At 37.5% G+C, this 20,064-nt stretch overlaps 1 protein-coding gene across 7 annotated transcripts in view; it reads right to left on the bottom strand.

Moving 5' to 3' along the window:
* Positions 1-6,410: 6,410 nt before the first annotated feature.
* METTL15 (methyltransferase like 15) overlaps positions 6,411-20,064 on the bottom strand; it is a 96,378-nt gene continuing 82,724 nt past the window's right edge. For all 7 annotated transcript variants that reach the window (XM_054827755.1, XM_054827754.1, XM_054827750.1 and 4 more), the window contains 3 exons: positions 16,920-17,111; positions 14,645-14,823; positions 6,411-6,969 (listed from right to left, as the gene is read on the bottom strand). In XM_054827755.1, coding sequence (XP_054683730.1) covers positions 6,524-6,969; positions 14,645-14,823; positions 16,920-17,111 — 817 coding nt within the window. In that variant the 3' untranslated portion in view covers positions 6,411-6,523. The remainder of the gene's footprint in view (positions 6,970-14,644; positions 14,824-16,919; positions 17,112-20,064) is intronic.

Below are 20,064 nucleotides of genomic sequence, written 5' to 3'. Positions count from 1 at the left end.
ACATGCAGTATTACGTTGCAATTACCATCATAAAATTTAAATCATTGGCTATTCTTACCCAAAATCAAATCCCCTTGACAGAGACAATGGACTGCCCCATCCTCCCACATCACCCACCAAGCGCGCCCAGGTCCTGGAGCAAACGGAAACCCACGGACGGGTTTGTCTTTGCCCGAGGCAGGAGTAACCCAGACTGTCTTCCCTAACGTAGTGCAGCACAAAGGAATGCCAGCCACTCCAGCCAGCAAGTCAGCTTCATCCAGCGCCCTGGAGGGAAGAGGGGCCCAAGACAGCTGGTTAATATTCAAGGATCACCTCCTCCAAGCTCATCCCAACAAAGAGGAAGTCAGGCAAAAACACCAAGAGGCCCCCGTGGATGAACAAGGAGCTCCTGGACAAACTCAAACACAAAAAGGAAGCCTACAGAGGGTGGAAGCAAGGGCAGGTAGCCTGGGAAGAATACAGAGAAATTGTCCAAGCAGCCAGGGATCACGTTAGGAAAGCCAAAGCCCTGATAGAATTAAATATGGCCAGGGATGTCAAGGGCAACAAGAAAAGCTTCTATAGGTATGTTAGTTATAAAAGGAAGACTAGGGGAAATGTGGGCCCTCTCTGGAAGGAAACGAGAGACTTGGTTACCCAGGATATGGAGAAGGCTGAGGTACTCCATGATTTCTTTGCCTCAGTCTTCACCAGCAAATGCTCTAGCCACACCGCTCAAGTCACAGAAGGCAAAGGCAGGGACTGGGAGAATGCAGAACCGCCCACTGTAGGAGAAGATCAGGTTCGAGACCATCTAAGGAACCTGAAGGTGCACAAGTCCATGGGACCTGATGAGAATGCAGCCCCGGGTCTTGAGGGAACTGGCTGATGAAGTTGCTAAGCAACTATGCATAATATTCAAGAAGTCATGGCAGTCCAGTGAAGTTCCCACTGACTGGAAAAGGGGAAACATAACCCCCATTTTTAAAAAGGGTAAAAAGGAAGACCCAGGGAACTACAGGCCAGTCAGTCTCACCTCTGTGCCCGGCAAGATCATGGAGCAGATCCTCCTGGGAACTATACTAAGGCACATGGAAAATGATGAGATGATCAGTGACAGCCAACATGGCTTCACTAAGGACAAAATCATGCCTGACAAATTTGGTGGCCTTCTATGACAGAGTTACAGTGTTGGTAAATAAGGGAAGAACAACTGATGTCATCTACCCGGACTTGTGCGAAGCGTTTGACACTGTTCCACACAACATCCTTGTCTCTAAATTGGAGAGACATGGATTTGATGGATGGACCACTCGGTGGATAAGGAATTGGCTGGCTAGTGGCACTCAAATAGTTGTGGTCAACGGCTCAATGTCCAAGTGGAGAATGGTGACGAGTGGTGTTCCTCAGGGGTCGGTACTGGGACCGGCACTGCTCAACATCTTTGTCAGCGACAGGGACAATGGGGTTGAGTGCACCCTCAGCAAGTTTGTCAATGACACTGAGCTGTGTGGTGCGGTCGACATGCTGGAGGGAAGGGATGCCATCCAGAGGGACCTGCACAGGCTTGAAAGGTGGGCCTGTGTGAACCGCGTGAAGTTCAACAAGACCAAGTGCAAGATCCTGTATATGGGTCAGGGCAATCCCAAGCACAACTACAGGATTGAGAGCAGCCCTGAGGAGAAGGCCTTGGGGGTGTTGGTGGACAAGAAGCTCAATGGGACCCAGCAATGTGCACTTGCAGCCTGGAAAGCCAACTGTATCCTGGGCCTCATCAAAAGAAGTGTGGCCAGCAGGTTGAGGGAGAGGATTCTCCCTCTACTCTGCTTGAGAGTACTGTGTTCAGCTCTGGGGCCCCCAACATAAGGAGGACATGGAGCTGTTGGAGCAAGTCCAGAGGAGGGCCACAAAGATGATCAGAGCAATCTCTCCTATGAGGACAGGCTGAGAGAGTTGGGGTTGTTCAGCCTGGAGAAGAGAAGGCTCCAGGGACACCTTATAGCAGCCTTCCAGTACCTAAAGGGGCCTACAAGAAAGCTGGGGAGGGACTGTCTACAAGGGCACGGAGTGATAGGGCAAGGGGTAATGGCTTTCAGCTGAAGGAGGGTAGGTTTAGATTAGATAGTAGGAAGAAATTCTTGACTGTGAGGGTGGTGAGGCACTGGCACAGGTTGCCCAGAGATGTTGTGGATGCCCCATCCCTGGAAGTGTTTAAGACCAGGTTTAATGGGGCTTTGGGCAACCTGGTCTAGTGGAGGGTGTCCCTGCCCATGGCAGGGGGGTTGGAACTACATGATCTTTAAGGTCCCTTCCAACCCAAACCACTCTATGAGTCTAAATTATTTGCAAGATTCACTATAGCACTGCAGTCTTAATTAGTCCACAAAATCCTACTTTAATTGCAGTATACCTCAGGTATAAAAAGGCTTCCACATTTGATTATACTTCAGAAAGACTTATGAATATGATTGCATATTAGTCCAAGTTACAGCTTAGATTTAAGCAACTGCTATATGAAAAAATAAATGTATGGCTATGAAGACCGACAGCCACTGAGGGGAGGGGGGCAGCGCGCAAATGGCTGTGTGGTTGTTTTAGCTGCCTGCCAGGTTAAACCACAACAATGGTCCTAATCCTGCTCTCCTTCCTGGAGTGATTTTGGGGCACAAGAAAAGCAGGTCTGAACCCTTTATTCCTCTTGCTAGAGGTAAAGATGTTAAGTAAGATGGGCAGCAATAAATTGGCTTATGAGTTCATTACTTCTCTGTTTACTCAAATTCCTCTCATTTTTCATCAGTACTTTTGTACAGTGATACTCCAAACAATGAGTCAAGACTGATATTGAAGTTATTTTAAAATTTAAATTAATCGAATAAAGTCACCACCAACCTGCGTCTAAGACTGCTTGTTGCAATCATCCCACCCCTGCACATCACCTTTCCTCAGGGCACAGTTCCTCAGGCTTCCTCCCTTGTTGTGCTGTTACACTGTTTAGGACCATAAACTCTCCAATTAATACCATGTCTTCTCCAATAGAAAAAGTAATATTAGAGCAATTATATGAATCATTAATAATCATAGAAATGCTACTCTAGAAAGCAGCATACAAACAGTCTGGTACAAGACCTGCTACCAGAAGAGAGTCACTTGCTAATAGTGTTGTACTGAAGACAGGATTTTCCCCGTTCCTACTACCGCAGGAATGCTCTCCTTCCAACTTCCATCTATCAAATACCTCAATACATCTGTCCAGAAGTTGATGTTTCAGACTGGGATTTTTCCAAGCCAAGTGGCAATCTCAGCAGATGTGACTATAAAAGACTACTGAGCAATTACTCAACTGCAATAGTTTGAAAAAACCTGCAGACAGACAGATTAATTCCTTCTATTTCTTGAAAACAGTACGATTAAGCCTTTGCGTTCTGAAACAGTGAAAGGGATTCTTTTTCTTTAGGAAGCAATAGGGAAGTAATAATTGTTGATAGGTCCTCATGGGCTATAAATGCAGCTAACTGTGCTTATACTTTGAAAGGATCTTTTTAAAAAATACTATATTTTTACTATAAAAACCTTATTCACAGCATAACTGTCTAGTTTTCAAGTAATTGTTCTATGCAAATCTCTTCACCAGGTAGGTACCTTTGAAAGCATATCAACCCTTTACATTCACTTGGATTAACTAATTAAATCACATTTTCTAGTAATTTCAATAGAAAGTATGTTTACAATGCGTAGTAATAATCTCATAGTTGTTTTTTATCCTTTTTCAATTTTTTCCCACATTCTTCTGAAGTATTAACATGAAAAGAAACATACTTCAGCAATATGCTCTGCATGCACGTATTATTTGGCCACACTGTCGTCTCTCCACAACTACCACTTGATATTCTCTACAAATATTCCACATATTGGATGTTTTTACGCTTCCCGTAGTGTACAGTACCACGGTATTGCCATATTCCTTGTAAACATGGTCTACAGTCTTTTTTTCTTTGCTGTTGATAGATAATCCTGCATTTGACTGTGCTCAGGTTAAATGGCAAGTTTTTCGCAGTGATATACCATATGTATCTTAACAGTACGATTTGGTTTTCAGCAAGACCATTTTTCCACCAGAGACCGACTCCTTCATAAATACCATTTTTGATTATGGTAAAAATAATGTTTAGTTTTACTAACATGTCACGTATACCATGTTAGGAAAATTTAAGATATGCTATGTAGACATGTGTCCTGGAAAGAACTTAAAGACCTAATACCCTTCATGTAATATAACTTCACCTACTAAATGAAAATAAAATGCTTAAAGATACGAGAATTCTTTGACTAAATATAACCAGATGTTTTTCTGGAAAACCAGAAAATTCTGTTTTCAGGCAAGCAGGAAGACAAAATTCCAGGACTCTCCATACCACAAGTTTAGAGCCCAAAGTGAGGAGGCCCTGAGAGGAGAGAAACAGATCCTCTGCAGAGAGGAGCTCAAGGACTGATGCACTGCCATGGCCGTGCAACTCCAGCCTAAAGGTAAAGGAAAGTCTCTCAGTTTCCCTAACTGAGGGGGTGTATTTACAAAAAACTAATATACAGTAGTTCAACTATCGTAAGAAACTGTGCCTTTGAAATTAGAAATGAGAAGCGTGGATTTTAAACATCTTTTTAAGCATAAGGGCTTTTAATGCTTTCATATAATTTCTGGGATACAGATACCTAACCTCTCCTACAGCTGGGTGGTCTTTTCCTGAAGTGTGTTCCTGAACAATGCACAGCATGGCACTCCAACTCTTCTAAGCCTATGTTGGAGGCACAATTTTTCCAACCTACAATCGGAGTACATTTCAGTATGGACTCTTAGCTAAAAATAATATTAGCTATTTATATTTCATGTTTGGATGAAAAAACGTCTATTTAAGGTACAGTCTGTTTTCTCTGAGATGTCAACAGTACGTAATATTATTTGAAGTGGAATGTTGTATTTAATATTTAATAGCATGTATAATGAAACTAGTGAAAAAATATTGCGATTTCAGAAAAGTATGAAATGGCCATCATCATTCCACTGTTATTTCAGATTAGTGATGGATGTTATCATGTGTATACCTAAGAATACATTACATGAGTATAGCTTTACCAAGGAATTGAACAATATTCAGATATTTCAATATATTGTATATTATAGACAGTAAACCTAAATTTCAACTTGTGTCAATATTACCCAAAAAACCCTACTATGAAGTAATCATTGACATTAACATAAAGAGGATGCTTGATGAAAATCAAGTCTGGACTGATCTAGTCAGCTCTCCTGCAGAAGCTAGTGTAGTAACCATTTAGCTCGGAGTCAGAAATTGCATTTTTTTTATTCTACCAGCCAAGTTTCACGTTCATCACAAATGAAATCCTGCTACCAATTTGATTATCCAAATAAAGACTTTGTTTCCTGAAGAGATGAATCAGGCGTCAAAGGAGTTGAAACTTACACTATTATTTTCTGATCATTTTTAACATACAAAGACTGTGTAGTCTTTAAAGATACTCGTATCTTAATTCATATTAACTTACCAAAAAAAAAATTGTTACAAGTTTTACTACCTAGTGTAGTATCCAAATAGGAAACTGATGTTACTGTGGGCCTTTCATAAAATAATTCAATACTTACCTAAGTAGCACCTCTTAATAAATCATCACCAGCAAAGGAGAAGTCTTCCTAAGACCCACAATACCCCTTTTTTAATGGGTTAATTATAATTCCATCAACACATAAAAGTTGTACTGGATATATGCACAGAAGTTAGGGTCACAGGAGTAAATCCAAATGATCAAAATACAAATCTTTTGACTGCTTGCTTGCTGCTTATAGTGTCCAAGGGCAAACAGTGGTCTTTCAAGTATCCTTTTTTCCCCAAGATACGTTTATTATTTAGAATCCATAACCAATAAATAACCAGGTGATAGCTCAGATGTAAATATTTACTTATTTGAAAAAATGTAAGAGCCCATTTACAAATTCTTGGATAGAACATTAGATACTGATATAAATTTATTTAAGAACTAGCTCTTGTCCCACAGGCATTCATGCAACAAGTCAACTGAGATATTGAGATTTATATCTCATGAATTCTTAGGTTAGTTTAAACTTACTGTACAATAAACCAGACACCTTAGGTGTGTGAAATCCACCCCCATAAAAATGTTGCTGTCTCAATCACCTACTGCATTTAGACTATTAATATCAGGGTTTTGAATTTAATCTAAAGGAAATCCTGTAAAAACATCAAACCTGTAATTTTTATAAACTTTGGTTTTGATGTTCTTTTTAAAAAGATGTCTTTTTTGTATAATTAATGACACCCACTTATCTACGTTTATTTTACCTTTTGATGCTCTACACTACATCCTAATTAAAAAGAAACACAAAGGTAAGAAAGAAATGTTTTTTAACAGACTTCATTTTATTTTTTCAGTTTGATACTATCTGTCCAGTTAGCCTTCTGGAAAACAAAATTTAAGGAAATTATACAATTATATAATTATATATTTTGTTTTAGACTTTAATAGCAGCTCTTAACTTGGCCGACCTTCCTCTTGGGTTTGTTCGAATATCCTTGGCCTGGGGTGTGAGAACTTTTTTCTGTATAAAAATCCACTTTGAGTTGGATTTTCCATGAGGAAGTTCTTGTGTATCATCATCTTTGGAGCAATTTTTCAGAGCGCGTCTTATCTTCTGCCTTGAGCCAAGATTGTATTTTTCTGTCATGTTTATTCCATGAAGGAAACGTTTGATAATACGATCTTCTAGTGAATGAAAGGAGAGGGCTACAAGGCGACCTCCAGGTTTTAGAAACTTCTCAGCTGTCTTCAACCCTATGAAGAGTTCATGGAGCTCATCGTTTACAAATATTCGCAGGCCTTGAAAAGTTTTGGTAGCAACATGTGTAGGTCTCTGAAGCAAGTCTTTTCGTGCGTACAGTGCTGATGCTGGAAAAGCACCTGTCAAATTTTAAAATGTATATGTTAATATCTTATTATTTCTACATGGCTATCCTGACAGTAATCCACTCATGCATGATGACTTTAAAGGAAAGCATACTTACACCTTACCCCTGAATGGTAAGCTTCCTTCTTTGTTTTCTGCTTTGAATTCACATTTCTGACAGTAAGCCCTATGAAACTGACCTGGCTTGTGGTTGGGTTGGGGATTTTTCCTACAATCTTTCATAGAAAATCCTTCCTCAAATGCTTCACAAAATTAAAATGCAGAATGATGGCTGAAACCAAAATAGGGAAAAAATGAAGATGGGCTAGGTAAGTCCTACCTTACAGTTCAGTATAGTCAATGTCAGGTCAGTATTTGTGGTTTGTTTTATGCTTTTAAGGAAAAAAAAAATTAATATACGATGGACACACAATTTTAACTGTTGCTTCTAGATAATTGCTCATTTCTTCACAGGCAGAGATAAGATGAAGACAACGTCCATCTAGTGATAAGTATATTTCAGTGAATTACTTAAAGTTTAAAAGAGGTATCCTTGTTTGGGGACAAAAATTGTTGACCTTACACCTGTGCTTCTTCAAATGATCACAAAAATACCTTGAGAAATTTAGAAAATGCAGCTGATACTGTTGCTTTTTCATGTGCCTATACAGCAGAACATGTTAACGTATGAATTTGTTGGACAAAACATCACCACATTCAACAATTTTTACTAGATGCACAAAACTCTCTCTTCCTTCCTCCAAAACTCGAGTTATACATCTCTGTAGAGACTGAAATTTTGATAGAAACTTTAATATATCATTATTTAATGTATTTCAGGCTTGAATCTTCATTATCTGAGTATAGAGCAAAAAGCTAGGGAAGCCAGATTTGATGGACCAAAGGTACTAAAGTGCAAGAGTCTTACAAGATCTGTGAAAGCTGAGTAAACTTATAATCTATTACAGAAGTGAGCACAGGATTCTGGTAAAGATAAATTGAATGAATAATGCTAGCGCATAACTAGAAAGAATTATTTTTCCAAACAAGAGGGCCCATTAGAGATAAGGCAATACAGCTGGAATGTATGTATTAAAATGCCTAAATTCCATGCCAGTGCTAAACTACCACATAATAAAGCAATGGGTTTGAAGCAAATGCAGTTCACAATCAAGTAATTGATATTCTATATAGCGGGGTAAAAGAAGGGAACATGGTACCTCTAGAAACAAGTTGACTAAATTCACATTTACACAGGTGATTAAAAAAATAAGTGATACCATCATCCAATACGTTGGCACAAAGTAATTTATTAGTGGAATTCTTGAGAGTTTTAAAGCTACTATTTTCACTTATGGCAGAAAACGTGTTTGGCATCACAAACACACAAGCAATCATCAATGTTCAGCAAAGGGAGAGGCAATAATGGGATTTAAAAATTCAATCATTGTTAACAAAGTCATTACCATGTATGCAATGTATCTAAATGAGTTTCTGTATACCCTACCTCCTCTGACTCTAATGTTAACAGTTCCTGAATTAACTGAAGAGACCCATCGTAGTAGCTGTGGCTGTTTCCTGTTCCTGTAGTCTGAATCCTTCGAGACGGAAAGTGGCAATAGGATCAACTTCTCCCAACACAAACTGCTGCACAGAAATTTGTGGCTTGAAACTCTGTTTCAGAAAACAGAGTAAATAGATTTAACATGGAGGAGCTAGGCTCCTCCATCCCTTACAAACTCTAGGAAAAGTTACACTAGCTAGCTGATGTAATTTCTGATTTTGAGAACATCACGTTCTATATTTTCTACAAATCATCAAAAGAATATATACCCTCATTGTAGGAGTCACAAAGCCTGTTTTGATGAAAGAGCTGAACTAAAAGGAGAACTCAAAAATCACAGAAGGTAAGGTGTCCCAAGAAACCAACTGACACCAAGCTCGTGCTACCTGGCACAGTATCTGTTTTCATATTTCTTTACATACCTAAAAATAGATTCTTTGAAAATGGATTCCTTAAAACAGCCATTGACTACCATTTGTGTGTGAAGAAAACTGTCTCAATGCATAACGTGAAGGAATACTGTGCTGAGAAAAATAAACGGTTTTATTTAAATGGCCAACTAACAGCTATAAACACTAGTAGAAGGCTCAGAACTCTTGAATAGTTATTAAATGAAAACAACAGCATTTAAAATCAGCGTGTAATGTATCCAAAACACATGCATGTTTCCACAGCATGCACTAAATGACTAAACATAAATAGCTTCGTATTCTCCATAAGACCTATCTTAGGTTACAGCCATAATAGCATTTTTCTTCAATGGAATTTGAAGTTGAAACATCAGATACCTGGGTATCTTTTGAATTCAATTACAGAAGCCATGGTCTCTAGAATAAGAAAATACTGGGGTTTTTTTCCACACAACAAATACTAGGGGTTTTTTTCACACAACAAATCTATTTCTTTTTCTAAGCCTACTTTTAAAACCATTGACAACATATCTCACTCTTCCCCTCCAAAACCAAGCCCACTGCTGCCATGTTCACTCTATGAAACCAGTTGTAACTGGAATGAAAAAGCACAGTTCCTGTACAAAATATTAGCTATTAACAAACTAGTGGGTTAGAAAGCAGGGTGCATTTTTTCGATTCTACCTGTATTATTCCTGTCCCTTGCTGAACAATTTACAGCTGTGACGTGAAGAGCATCAGTTTTATACTTTCAATTTCGGGCCGCTACTACCCAGAGCTGGTGTTCACCTCTCAAAGCAGATCCAGAATTTTTAACTATCATATTTTAGCAGTCTAAGTATTTTCTAAAAATACTGCTGGTTTTCTGGGGCTGATCCATTTCTGATCTTCTAAGAGTATTTCAGCTTCCAAAAGTATCACAGATAAAAATGAACCCAACCCATAAGAGTACAGCATGTAATTTAGGTATAAAACTGACTGTGCTTCTTGATTGGGACCTAACCATAAAAACAGAAGCCTAGAATAAGATCCTTTGTTTAAATTTCCACAGCCAAGCTCACTGAAATTTTAGTAAAATACCAGAAGTTATATCTCCTATGTCACCAAAATATCTTTTACTTCTCTGAAAAAAAAAACCCCAAGGATGATATAAAAATCTACTTTGAAACTGGTTTTGTAGAAATCTAAATAGACATGACATGCTGATATCTGCCCAGATTTTTAGTAGTCTCATCCTGAATACTGCTACTTTGCAAGTGGGGTACTGAATAGATAAACAAAAGAAATGAGATACTGAGGCTACCAGCATGACCAGGACACTAACAGGTCTTTGGAAGAATCTCCCATTTGTCCTGCCATAGTTGTTGAGTGCAGTGTCTTCCTACAATAATCTATGACGATTACCTGTGACATACATTAATTCACAGTAATAAATTAATCATACACTGAAGAAAAATAAATTTCAACCCAGATATATTCTGTAAGTATAATACAACCTTACCTGCCTCAGTTGAACACGCACAAACAGCACTGCAGGTCATATATAACGCTACAGAATACTAATATTCAGGAAACCGGTAAAGAAATGCAGCCCCTTTGCAGCTTTATGCAAGCAAAACCCCCCAAACTAAAATCAAAATCAAACCATTTCCAACTTGAAAGACTTATTGATCTGTCTTCAGAGACTGAGATTAACTAATAAATGTAATCTGTGGTAGTGATTTCTGGCACATTGGCCTTCATCTTTTTAGTAAAGGCAGTAGATTTTGATCTATGTTCCAGGGCTGAAAAAATTTCCTACCCTACTCTTAGCCCTCTGGTATAGTTAAATAAAAACCTACTTGTGCTTTTTGCTATGGCACGAAATCTCTCACCCAGCCCCCTCCAATTACCATGACACTAAAAGAAAATCCTTCCTGGTAACAGGCTGTACAATGTACAAAAATATATGAAAAAAAATCTGTATGGGAAGCTTGTAAAATGAATTTCATTCATAAAAACACCACGCTTCTGGCTAGATGACTGGTTTGAAATCCCAGTGAGAGAAATTATCATTTTTAGTTTTGGGATGCCCTGATGCTACTTACACTTTTAAAAATCTAATAGCTTCACATGTTGAAAAGTATTGAAATTTTAAAGCTTGTGAATGAAATTAGCAACATGCTGTGCCTGTCAATATGAACTATTAAAGTCCCCAGAGTGTATGAGTGTGGGAGAGTTTAAAAATTAATTCAGATCGTGCACCTGTTTGCAGGAATCCGTCTGTTGAATTAGCATTGCATTTAATAAGTTTCTGTGACGCAACTAATGTCCTTTTGTCTAGGCTCCCTCAGTACAGTGTTAATTCTCACCCATCTGAAATTCAGGCAATATTACAAATTCCAAACTGATAATTAAAGTCTATAAATGTGAACCAATCTGAATGAGACTGGCTTTACCCGTTAAAGTTCTTTTTAAACTTTTCAAATTTCTTTAATATCTCATCATCAATTCCTTTCAAGGTAAGTCCAAATGATTACATGATCTCAAATTTATCTGTCAATAGATTGCATATCTAAATAACACTGAGAAAAATTAAATTTTGAACAAAACCAAATAGATAGCAAGGTATAGTACCCACTGAAAAGAAATAAAAATAGATCATCAGTTGTATAGAAAAAGCATATTAAAATTACATTCTCAAAATTTCACTGTTTTTAACCAGTTTTCCTGCACACCGAGTTTAATCTATTGTTTCCAAACAACTCAATGAGCTACAGCAAAAGCCATCAGGAAGTGCTTCTTAATCGACTTCCATCCATCTATTGACTGACCTTCAGCTGAGAACTACTGATCTTTAGTATTTACGGAGCGTTCAGCGTTCCGGATAGCTCTGGGAAAATTATAAACAGCGAGTGGAGTTCGACTGTGCCGCAAGAAGAGATGCTGTTCACATGACTGAACAGAAAACTCCTCCTTTTTCCCATGTAAACTGCAGACTCCATAGCTCACAGAGATCTCCTTATTCAAACGGATCAGAAGCCTTTTGGACAATATTTAGAAAAACACCTTATTCATTGGCACAGTATGTCGAGAGAGAACTGTTAGGCTCTATGTCAAGAAATAGAAGGAATTCTGTTCTTGCATTGGAACAAAGAGGAGCAAGAAGTTACTTAGATATCTGAGTTAGCCCCAAGCTGTTGTAGATAATCTTGACGTACATATCTTTTTTTTTTTTCCCTCCAGCTATACCTTAAAATTATAACTCTTCATAATACACACTTTGGAAATGTCTGATTGTTCTGTAACAGTTGTGGAGCTGTTTTGTTTGTTTGTGGTTTTTAATTACATTCTTCAGTCTTATCTCCCCATATATTAGCAACAGTAATACTTGAATACATATTCTAACCTTTTGGGGGGTGGCAGGAAAGACCAGAAGTCTATCATTCTATAAATAGAAATGAAATTTTCCAGTTTCAGGCTAGCCCAAATCTAGATTCACTGGGATTCTGGTTATCAGCTAGACCTTAACACAAAATTTTGGAGTTCTAGAAAATCTGAAGCCAAAGTAATCTACAGCATGTGAAAGAAATACAGACTATACATGAATTCTTAGATATTGACACCAGCAGAGAAAGGGACATAAACGCCCAGCCTCACTGGCTAGATTTTTTGCCTGTTTTCTGGCTCCTATAATAGGCAAAAAAATTGATCCTGTTCTGGAGAGATAATCATGCTTGTCTGCAAAATCCAAAATGTAAGATTTTATTATTCTAATTAATGTTTTATTTTTTAAAGGACTTGACATTTAACTAATAGGTCATAGATTTTACTCTGGTAAAGCCTGAATTAGGGGGATTTTTGTGCTGTGCCAGCAAGAGGATCCTGTAGCTGTGGTCTCTGGCACTTCAGGTCTGGCTTACCTCAGTACCTTCATGGATGCATAAGAATATATATTGATGAAAAATTAAACAAAATATATTCTAGTTACCAGAAATTTTCTTAAGGTATAATCAGTTCAAAAACTAGTAGGATCCACCATTGCGCTCCTTTACTGGAGGAATCACATAAAAATTGGAATTCGTTCTACCCAAATGGGGATCACTTAAACAGTCCTAAAATTGCTTTAACTACTTGCATACTTCAAAAACAAGCACAAACCCCATACACATTTACTGTCTTGGCAGATATGTGCTGGATTCACGGTCTTTAGCATGTATACTCTCTGATGCGTATCTGATTAGGTACCAAGCTGCTCTTCAAATATAGCAGAGAGTTTAAAGTGAGAACAACAAATCCTCTTCATTGTCACAGAAAGTGACCATTAAGTGATGACTCACATGCAACACATTAAACACAAAGGGATATTCAATCACTGTCTTTTATGCACTAGTATTTTTATTTTCTTAGTTCAAGCTAGTGCACAAAATTATTTCAGAAGTTACCGAGTTGCTTGTTTGCAGCCTGTAACACATTACATCTTTAGCGTGGCAATATGGTTGCTTCGATCTCGATAATGGGACACTATTTTCACCAACGGTTTTTCAAAAAGCATGAGATACATGTGACAAAACCCAAAATTATTAGTTTGTGATGTTGATGACAATAATTGTATTAAAAATGTAACTCTTCAAGTTTTATAAAAGACTCGTAGTGTTTTATCTCTTTTTTTAAGATTGTTCCTCACATGCACTATATTTATAGCAGGGGCTTACAAAAGCAAGCAGTGTCTTCAGGTCCTTTAATCATATCAGCCAAACTTTGGGCCTTGGTTGACTGGACATTTTGCTCAAGTATCCTGACTTACACAAATCCAAACCTTTTAATTTGTTTGTTGATCATTAAAAGTACGTCCTTTAAACTTCCAGTTTAAGTAACACAATTTATTATGAATACAGTATTTTTTTTAAAAAAGTCTTCAGGATACAGATACAACATTTAACAGTACTCTTTAGCACGTGTTAAATTTGGATAGCCATTTTAAAGGCCTATATTCAAAGGAGTCAGCAGTTTAGACTTATTTTTGACAAGACCCAGTAATTTTCATTTCTTGGTTAAAAAAAAAAAAACATATCCTGACATTACATATGATAATGTTAATGAACAGGATTTGTGTCTTACACTCATTCTCGAAAATTTTCACTTGACAACACAAACATGAAGGTGCTTGATGTGAGCACAGTTCCTGCCTAACTACATTTTGTTCAAGTTGTTTACAGTGAAGAGCAAGTAAGATGAAGTGTTTCAATAGTCGCTTCAGGCTGATCTAGTTGGCATTCACAAGGTGAAGCAAGCTATGTATTGCTTTACTTTTTGCTCCCTGGCTCTTTAAGCAGACAGAAATGATCTGATTTCATTCATAATTGGAAACTGCCATGGTACTTCCCCTCAAAATATTAAAACGTAGACATTTAAAACTAAGAGAGGTATATGACGTATGTGATATTTGAAGGCTTATCAATAGCTGGGATAAAGAATTCCCTAGGTTGCTGTCATTCTGTGTTTCAACTTGGTCGGCAAAATGATAAATCACTTCATGTAAAATCTATTATTAAACTAATCATCAAACTACAATATAAAAAGTGGGAGCTTAAAAAAAGAAAAAGAGAGAGCTGACATCAGAGCAGAATAGGCAGGATTAGATCCTGCATGATTTCAAGTACAAATAGATCCCTCTGGGACTTTGGGGATTAATATTTTTTCTCCTCAGCCACCGTGAAGAATTAATGAGGGTACCTGCAACAATGCTTGCAAGCTGCTGAGTTCTGGTGATGGGGTATATGCTGCGTGCCTGAACGATGGCTGAAGCGATTTTCTTGGCGTGCCTCTCCTCCCCGTATGTTCTCAGGATGGACGCAAGCGCCTGTTGATCTAAAGCATTCACAACATCAGCAGCAGTGGGCATGTCAGGGTACCTACGCACAAGAAGAGCCAATTAGTTCACTGACGTCAGTTTTCATTGACAAGAGGTGAAGCTTCATCGCATTGAGACATAAAGTCAAACACACACACTGCATACAAGTGCCTTTGAGGTTTTCAAATAAGACAGCAACCCTATGAAAACAGATATAGCTTGCACCTTTTAAATCCTTTTTCTTGCCACCTTAAGTGGCGTTTGTTCCTTAACATCAGTTAGAACAGCCGAAACTTTCAAGTATTATCATAAACTATGCTTACTGAGTTGACAAGAATAAATACATTTCAGTATCATGTTAAAATGGAAATGCTGTGTGACTTTTTATTCAGTCAGCTTTAGAATATAAACTTGCCCCTTATGGGTTCATTTTAGTCACCTCGCATTACATGTTGTTTTCTACTCAGAACTGATTTCAAGGATCTTTTCTTTCACATCTCCTGCTATGAAAACAATTGTTCATGAAAATAACTTTACTTTTCACTAAAAGGCATAAGAATTTATATCCAAATACTGTTTTGAGAGAATAGAAATGACCTAGTATTACAAATAACAGGAATTTTTACAATATAAACAGTATAAGCCATACATTAATTTTTTTTAAATCTCTGTCACTTTGCTATTGAAATAGTTCAAGGTATTTTATGAACATCATATACGGTTTTACTAATCAGAGAAAACATACAACCTATTTAATAAATTCTCTTCTACAAAGACAGGAATGTGCAGAATATTTTTCAGGCATTTATTACTCTCCTGCAGTATCTTACAAAAGATAACAAAACTTAGAAATCAGAGGCGAGTAGTATCATAGCAACAACTGTAGCGTAAGGCTTTTGTTATGCCACAGGTATCCTTTGTTCTTATGCTCCTATTCCATGTATGCATTCTCATGATGCAAATACAAGCCTGGAGTTCACATTCTTGAAATCTGAGGGCTGAATCCCAGGAGGATCACATGAGATTTTTACACAAAACTGGAAAAAGCAAGTATCATGAAATTTGCTGTGTTAAAGCTTAACATTCATGTGTTAAGAGAATTCCTTAGAAACTGAGGCTTCCCATCGGCTCTACGTGAGCAACAAAGGATCAAATGACATTTCTTAAGACTACAGGTTCATCGAAACACAAAGCAAAAAATTTCATCCTCCCAGTAATGCATTATGCAATTACTGCCATCATCTATGCAACAGAGATCTTTGGTTGTTCATGTAAAAAGCACAATGCTACAGAAATGTATTAGGTTGTTTGAAGATAAAAACTGCTATATAAGTAGAAATTATCATTCCACCATTCATTTTCATGCTCTTGAATGTATTAAACACCAATTCTAATAATTTGAATAGAGGCGATTTATTTAGTAATTGTTAATTTGACAATTAGGTAAGCCTGATGTGCATCCTACACGATATGAAAGGAAGCTTATAATATTGCTAAGGAAAGCTTACAATAAATCTACGGGCATGGAAGACAACTTTATACCAGTGTGTTAAAAGCAATGTTGCTATCTGATCTCAATTGGTATCATGGATGGGATTTCATTTATTTATTTTATAGTACATTCCTTTTAGAGAGAAGTAACTGGGTCAGATGGTCATTGCAGAAAAGAGGGAGGTTGCTCCCTTCCTGAGGCAGCAACTGAACGGGCTCGAGTGAGCGTTCCACAAATAGCAAGTGTGGCAGAAAAGGAAAGGGATCGCAGTGAGGGGCTGTGAACGTGCAGATCAAGTACAGTCTGAGAAACCGCGGAAATAACAGGGAGAAGACAGGCCTCTCAAAGTGAGATAGACCTGTAACTGTACACCATATGCTCCAGAAGTGTGCCATTTTAAAGGCATACTTAACAAAAAAGTTACTGGTTTAATTAGTCATTACTGGAACTTCCCTGTTATTTCAAAGAAGGAAAAGATGATAACCAGGTTTCTAAGTATTAAGATCGAAAAAAGTTTTGTGGCAAAAGAAAGGCAGTATACTCGTGCAAAATTAGAAGTGGTTTGATGATGACAACTTTCCAATTTAAGGGGAAATGAAACACATGGGGGTGGCTGAGCAGTCAGGTTTTTGGGTTTCAAGGAGAAATATTTTATTGATAGGTACCTGTCACTATCCATCCTCATGTCCAACGGTCCGTCCTTCTGCAGGGAAAAACCTCTTTCAGGTGTATCAAATTGCATAGAAGAACAGCCAGCATCCAGGAGAACTCCGTCGAGAGTCCCTGGCTCAACTCCAGAGGAGATTAACAAAGCCTCTGACTGGCTAAACTGTCCTAGAAGAGCTCGAATCTGTTTCCTGTAAGAAAATCACAAATAAATAGCCTCAATTTTAGTTAAAATAGTGCAGCGTCTTCCCCTTGAATAGCAGGAATTAGATAGTAGTGCTCACTTGTTTCAGAAGTACTGGGGCTATTCCCAAATTAATAGTTTAAGTACTTTTCATATGCCAACATTGAAAACTGGTCCAACCCACCCATCAGCGGCCACTTCTTTAACTCTTTACTCCCTTCCTGATCAATCTCAAAGAAATGGAAACCTGTACAAATTTCATTTTTTCAATACACAAGAACTCAAAGAGACACCTTCCACATTCAGTGGGAATGCCCTGACCACCAAGGTACCCGCTGTGCTGAGCAGAGCCCTTAGTCGTGTGGGGCCAAAGTGCAGGAAAGAAAGTTCTTGGACCTAGAGGAGAAGCAAACAAGATGGAACATGACTGCACAGCCTCCAGGCTAAACACTTACCTGCCAAGAAAAAAAAATCCTGGGTTCCTGCCATGGGACAAACACCTTTCTTGTTAGTGGTATTTGTTGCTTCAAAAATAATTGGGCAAAATTAGGCACATTGGATTACAAGTAGGTAAAACACTTCAGTGTAGTTTTGATCCAGGCACCTAATCACTGGGAACAGCAGAGTTTTACATGTATTTTTGTGCTTAGCATTCTTCTTTCTTAAATTTAAGGTGGTTCTTATTTAATATGCCCGTACTGGGAAGGGAAAGTGGCACAGCAAAGGAGAAGGTGATACATCTCTGAGGTACCAAATGCTTTCTTGGCTGTCTAAACCGGGACTTTTGATTTTTGTTTATATATAAGGTTACCTACAAATAAATGATTTATTTTATCTATCTCAAAGTCTCAATGAATTTCACAGATTTAAAAAGATTAACTTTGCTACAGTTTTAAGCAGTACCTGCAAAACACAATGTATTTCTGCCTCTAACAAGAAGCCACTGCCTCCACGTCTGAGTTTTGATTACAGTTTGGATAACTGCTCTTCAGGCCCATCGATTAGCATTCAAATTATTACAAGGTCCACAAGGTTAACCCATGTAATCCTGTCTCAGTTACATGGGCAGCAGTAAATGGATGCTGTTTCAGCTACAAAAGGACAGCTGCCCATATATCTGTTGACACTTCAGCTTTACAGTAATTTTGAAAAGAAAACTTTTGCAAAATATAAGTTTAAGTCAAATCCTTCTTTCAGGTCACTTTAACGACAAGACAGCTGGCACTTTGGCATAATTTAGTCAACTTCAGTGGCTATAGCTTTTAAATAGTGTACAAACAGGGAATCAGAACCTTTTTTGCACCCATCTAATTGGAGTGAGAAAATGCTACTAAGATTAACAACAAACAAACAAAAAACCCCCAACAAAAAAGAAGAGAAAAAGCACCATTAAAAGGAAGACATCATGAACACAACCATATGGAAGAACATTTAACTACACAATGGTATCCTCATTAGAGCAGAATGAATCAACCTATTTAACATAGCACAAAATCTGGGAAATACCTTGAATGAACAGATTTCATGAGGCTATCATGCTCACACATATGCATTCCTGAATTGATTACTGTCCAGCACATTATTAAATACAACTATTCAGCTTAATAAGAACTGACAGTTCCTGAAAAGCACAACGATCCACTTAATGTATTTAAACCAATTTAAGCTATAGAGTTATAGCCTCGAGATTGTATTTCCCCTCAATATAATGAGAGGACTTTTCTGGAAAATCTGTACCACTTTGTCCAACTGGGCAGTGTTTCTAACTTTACAACCTGCGCAAACAAATGAACTTTAAATTCTGTATGTGGGAGATGAAAATAAATGAGATCTGGAAAAAATTATAAGTTGCCATTATCTAGTTCCCCCAGCGGGCAGTAATCCACGCTACGAACTAGTGCAGTACTGTGCTAGCAACCAATCTGAAAAATTATTCTGACCTATATTTATAACTTGCTAGGAAGTTGATTACATTTCTTTAAATAAGTCCTAAGTATGCAGATGGCAACGACGTTTGGGACAGTGGCCTTTGATTTGTGGTCTGCCAACAACTTTAGGAAAAGGTAATTAAAAAAGAAGTATATTTGAAGTAAGTTGAAATTTACTCTTTGGTAGAGAGATGCTTCAGCTAGAAAATGTTTTGGAGTTTGCAAATAAAAAAAGATTGAAAAAGAATTAGATTGACATTTTGATGTCAGCCTTTCAGCTGTGTGAATTTATAGCTTCTGCACATAACTTGTTTGTTTTACACTGCCTTTTGCATATCAATAGTGGATATAGGTGTCTTGGTGAATATAAATCTTTACTAAAACCAGATGCTTTTCATGAGATTATGACGACTATATTAAAGTGTTCAGGCCAGTTCTCTGAATTCCTGTTTCTTTGTGGTAGAAGAAACAATTTCAAGTATCTTGGGTATCTCATACATTTCAATTAATCAAACCAAGTACACAGCTATGAAAGATTTATTACCTTATGAAAGGAAATACAAATATAAACTCTTTTTTTGATAGGATAGTAACAACGATGATAGCAATGACAAGGACTAATCTATTAGATTATGAGCATGACACATTTATTTAAAGAAAAATATTTTACCAAGCATTCAGAAGCATTTATCAGAACATAATAAAACTCTTCCCTTATCTACTATTCTTTACGTGTATGTTCAAATAATAACTGCCTATTACACACACAATTTTCTCTAAAAATGCTTAATTTAGCCTCAATTCCTTCTGCCTTCAGATTTTTGTTTACATCATCTGTAAATCCTGTTTCCAGAATAACCTCAAATAAATAATAATAAACTGTGTACCCTATGCTAAAAATGTTTATTTCCTACAGTCACATGCCTTCTGCTCTCCCCAGGTATGTAGAAAGTCTTCTACCTTTCTTTTTCAGTGTTCCACTGTTTTCTTTGGGCATTAGAGGATTTATATTCCATGACCACACTCACCTAG

The sequence above is a fragment of the Grus americana genome, chromosome 5 (genome assembly GCF_028858705.1).
Source record: "Grus americana isolate bGruAme1 chromosome 5, bGruAme1.mat, whole genome shotgun sequence".
NCBI classification, from domain to species: domain Eukaryota; kingdom Metazoa; phylum Chordata; class Aves; order Gruiformes; family Gruidae; genus Grus; species Grus americana.
Note: the sequence above shows the minus strand (reverse complement) of the source record. Positions and strands in the feature narration are given on the sequence as shown.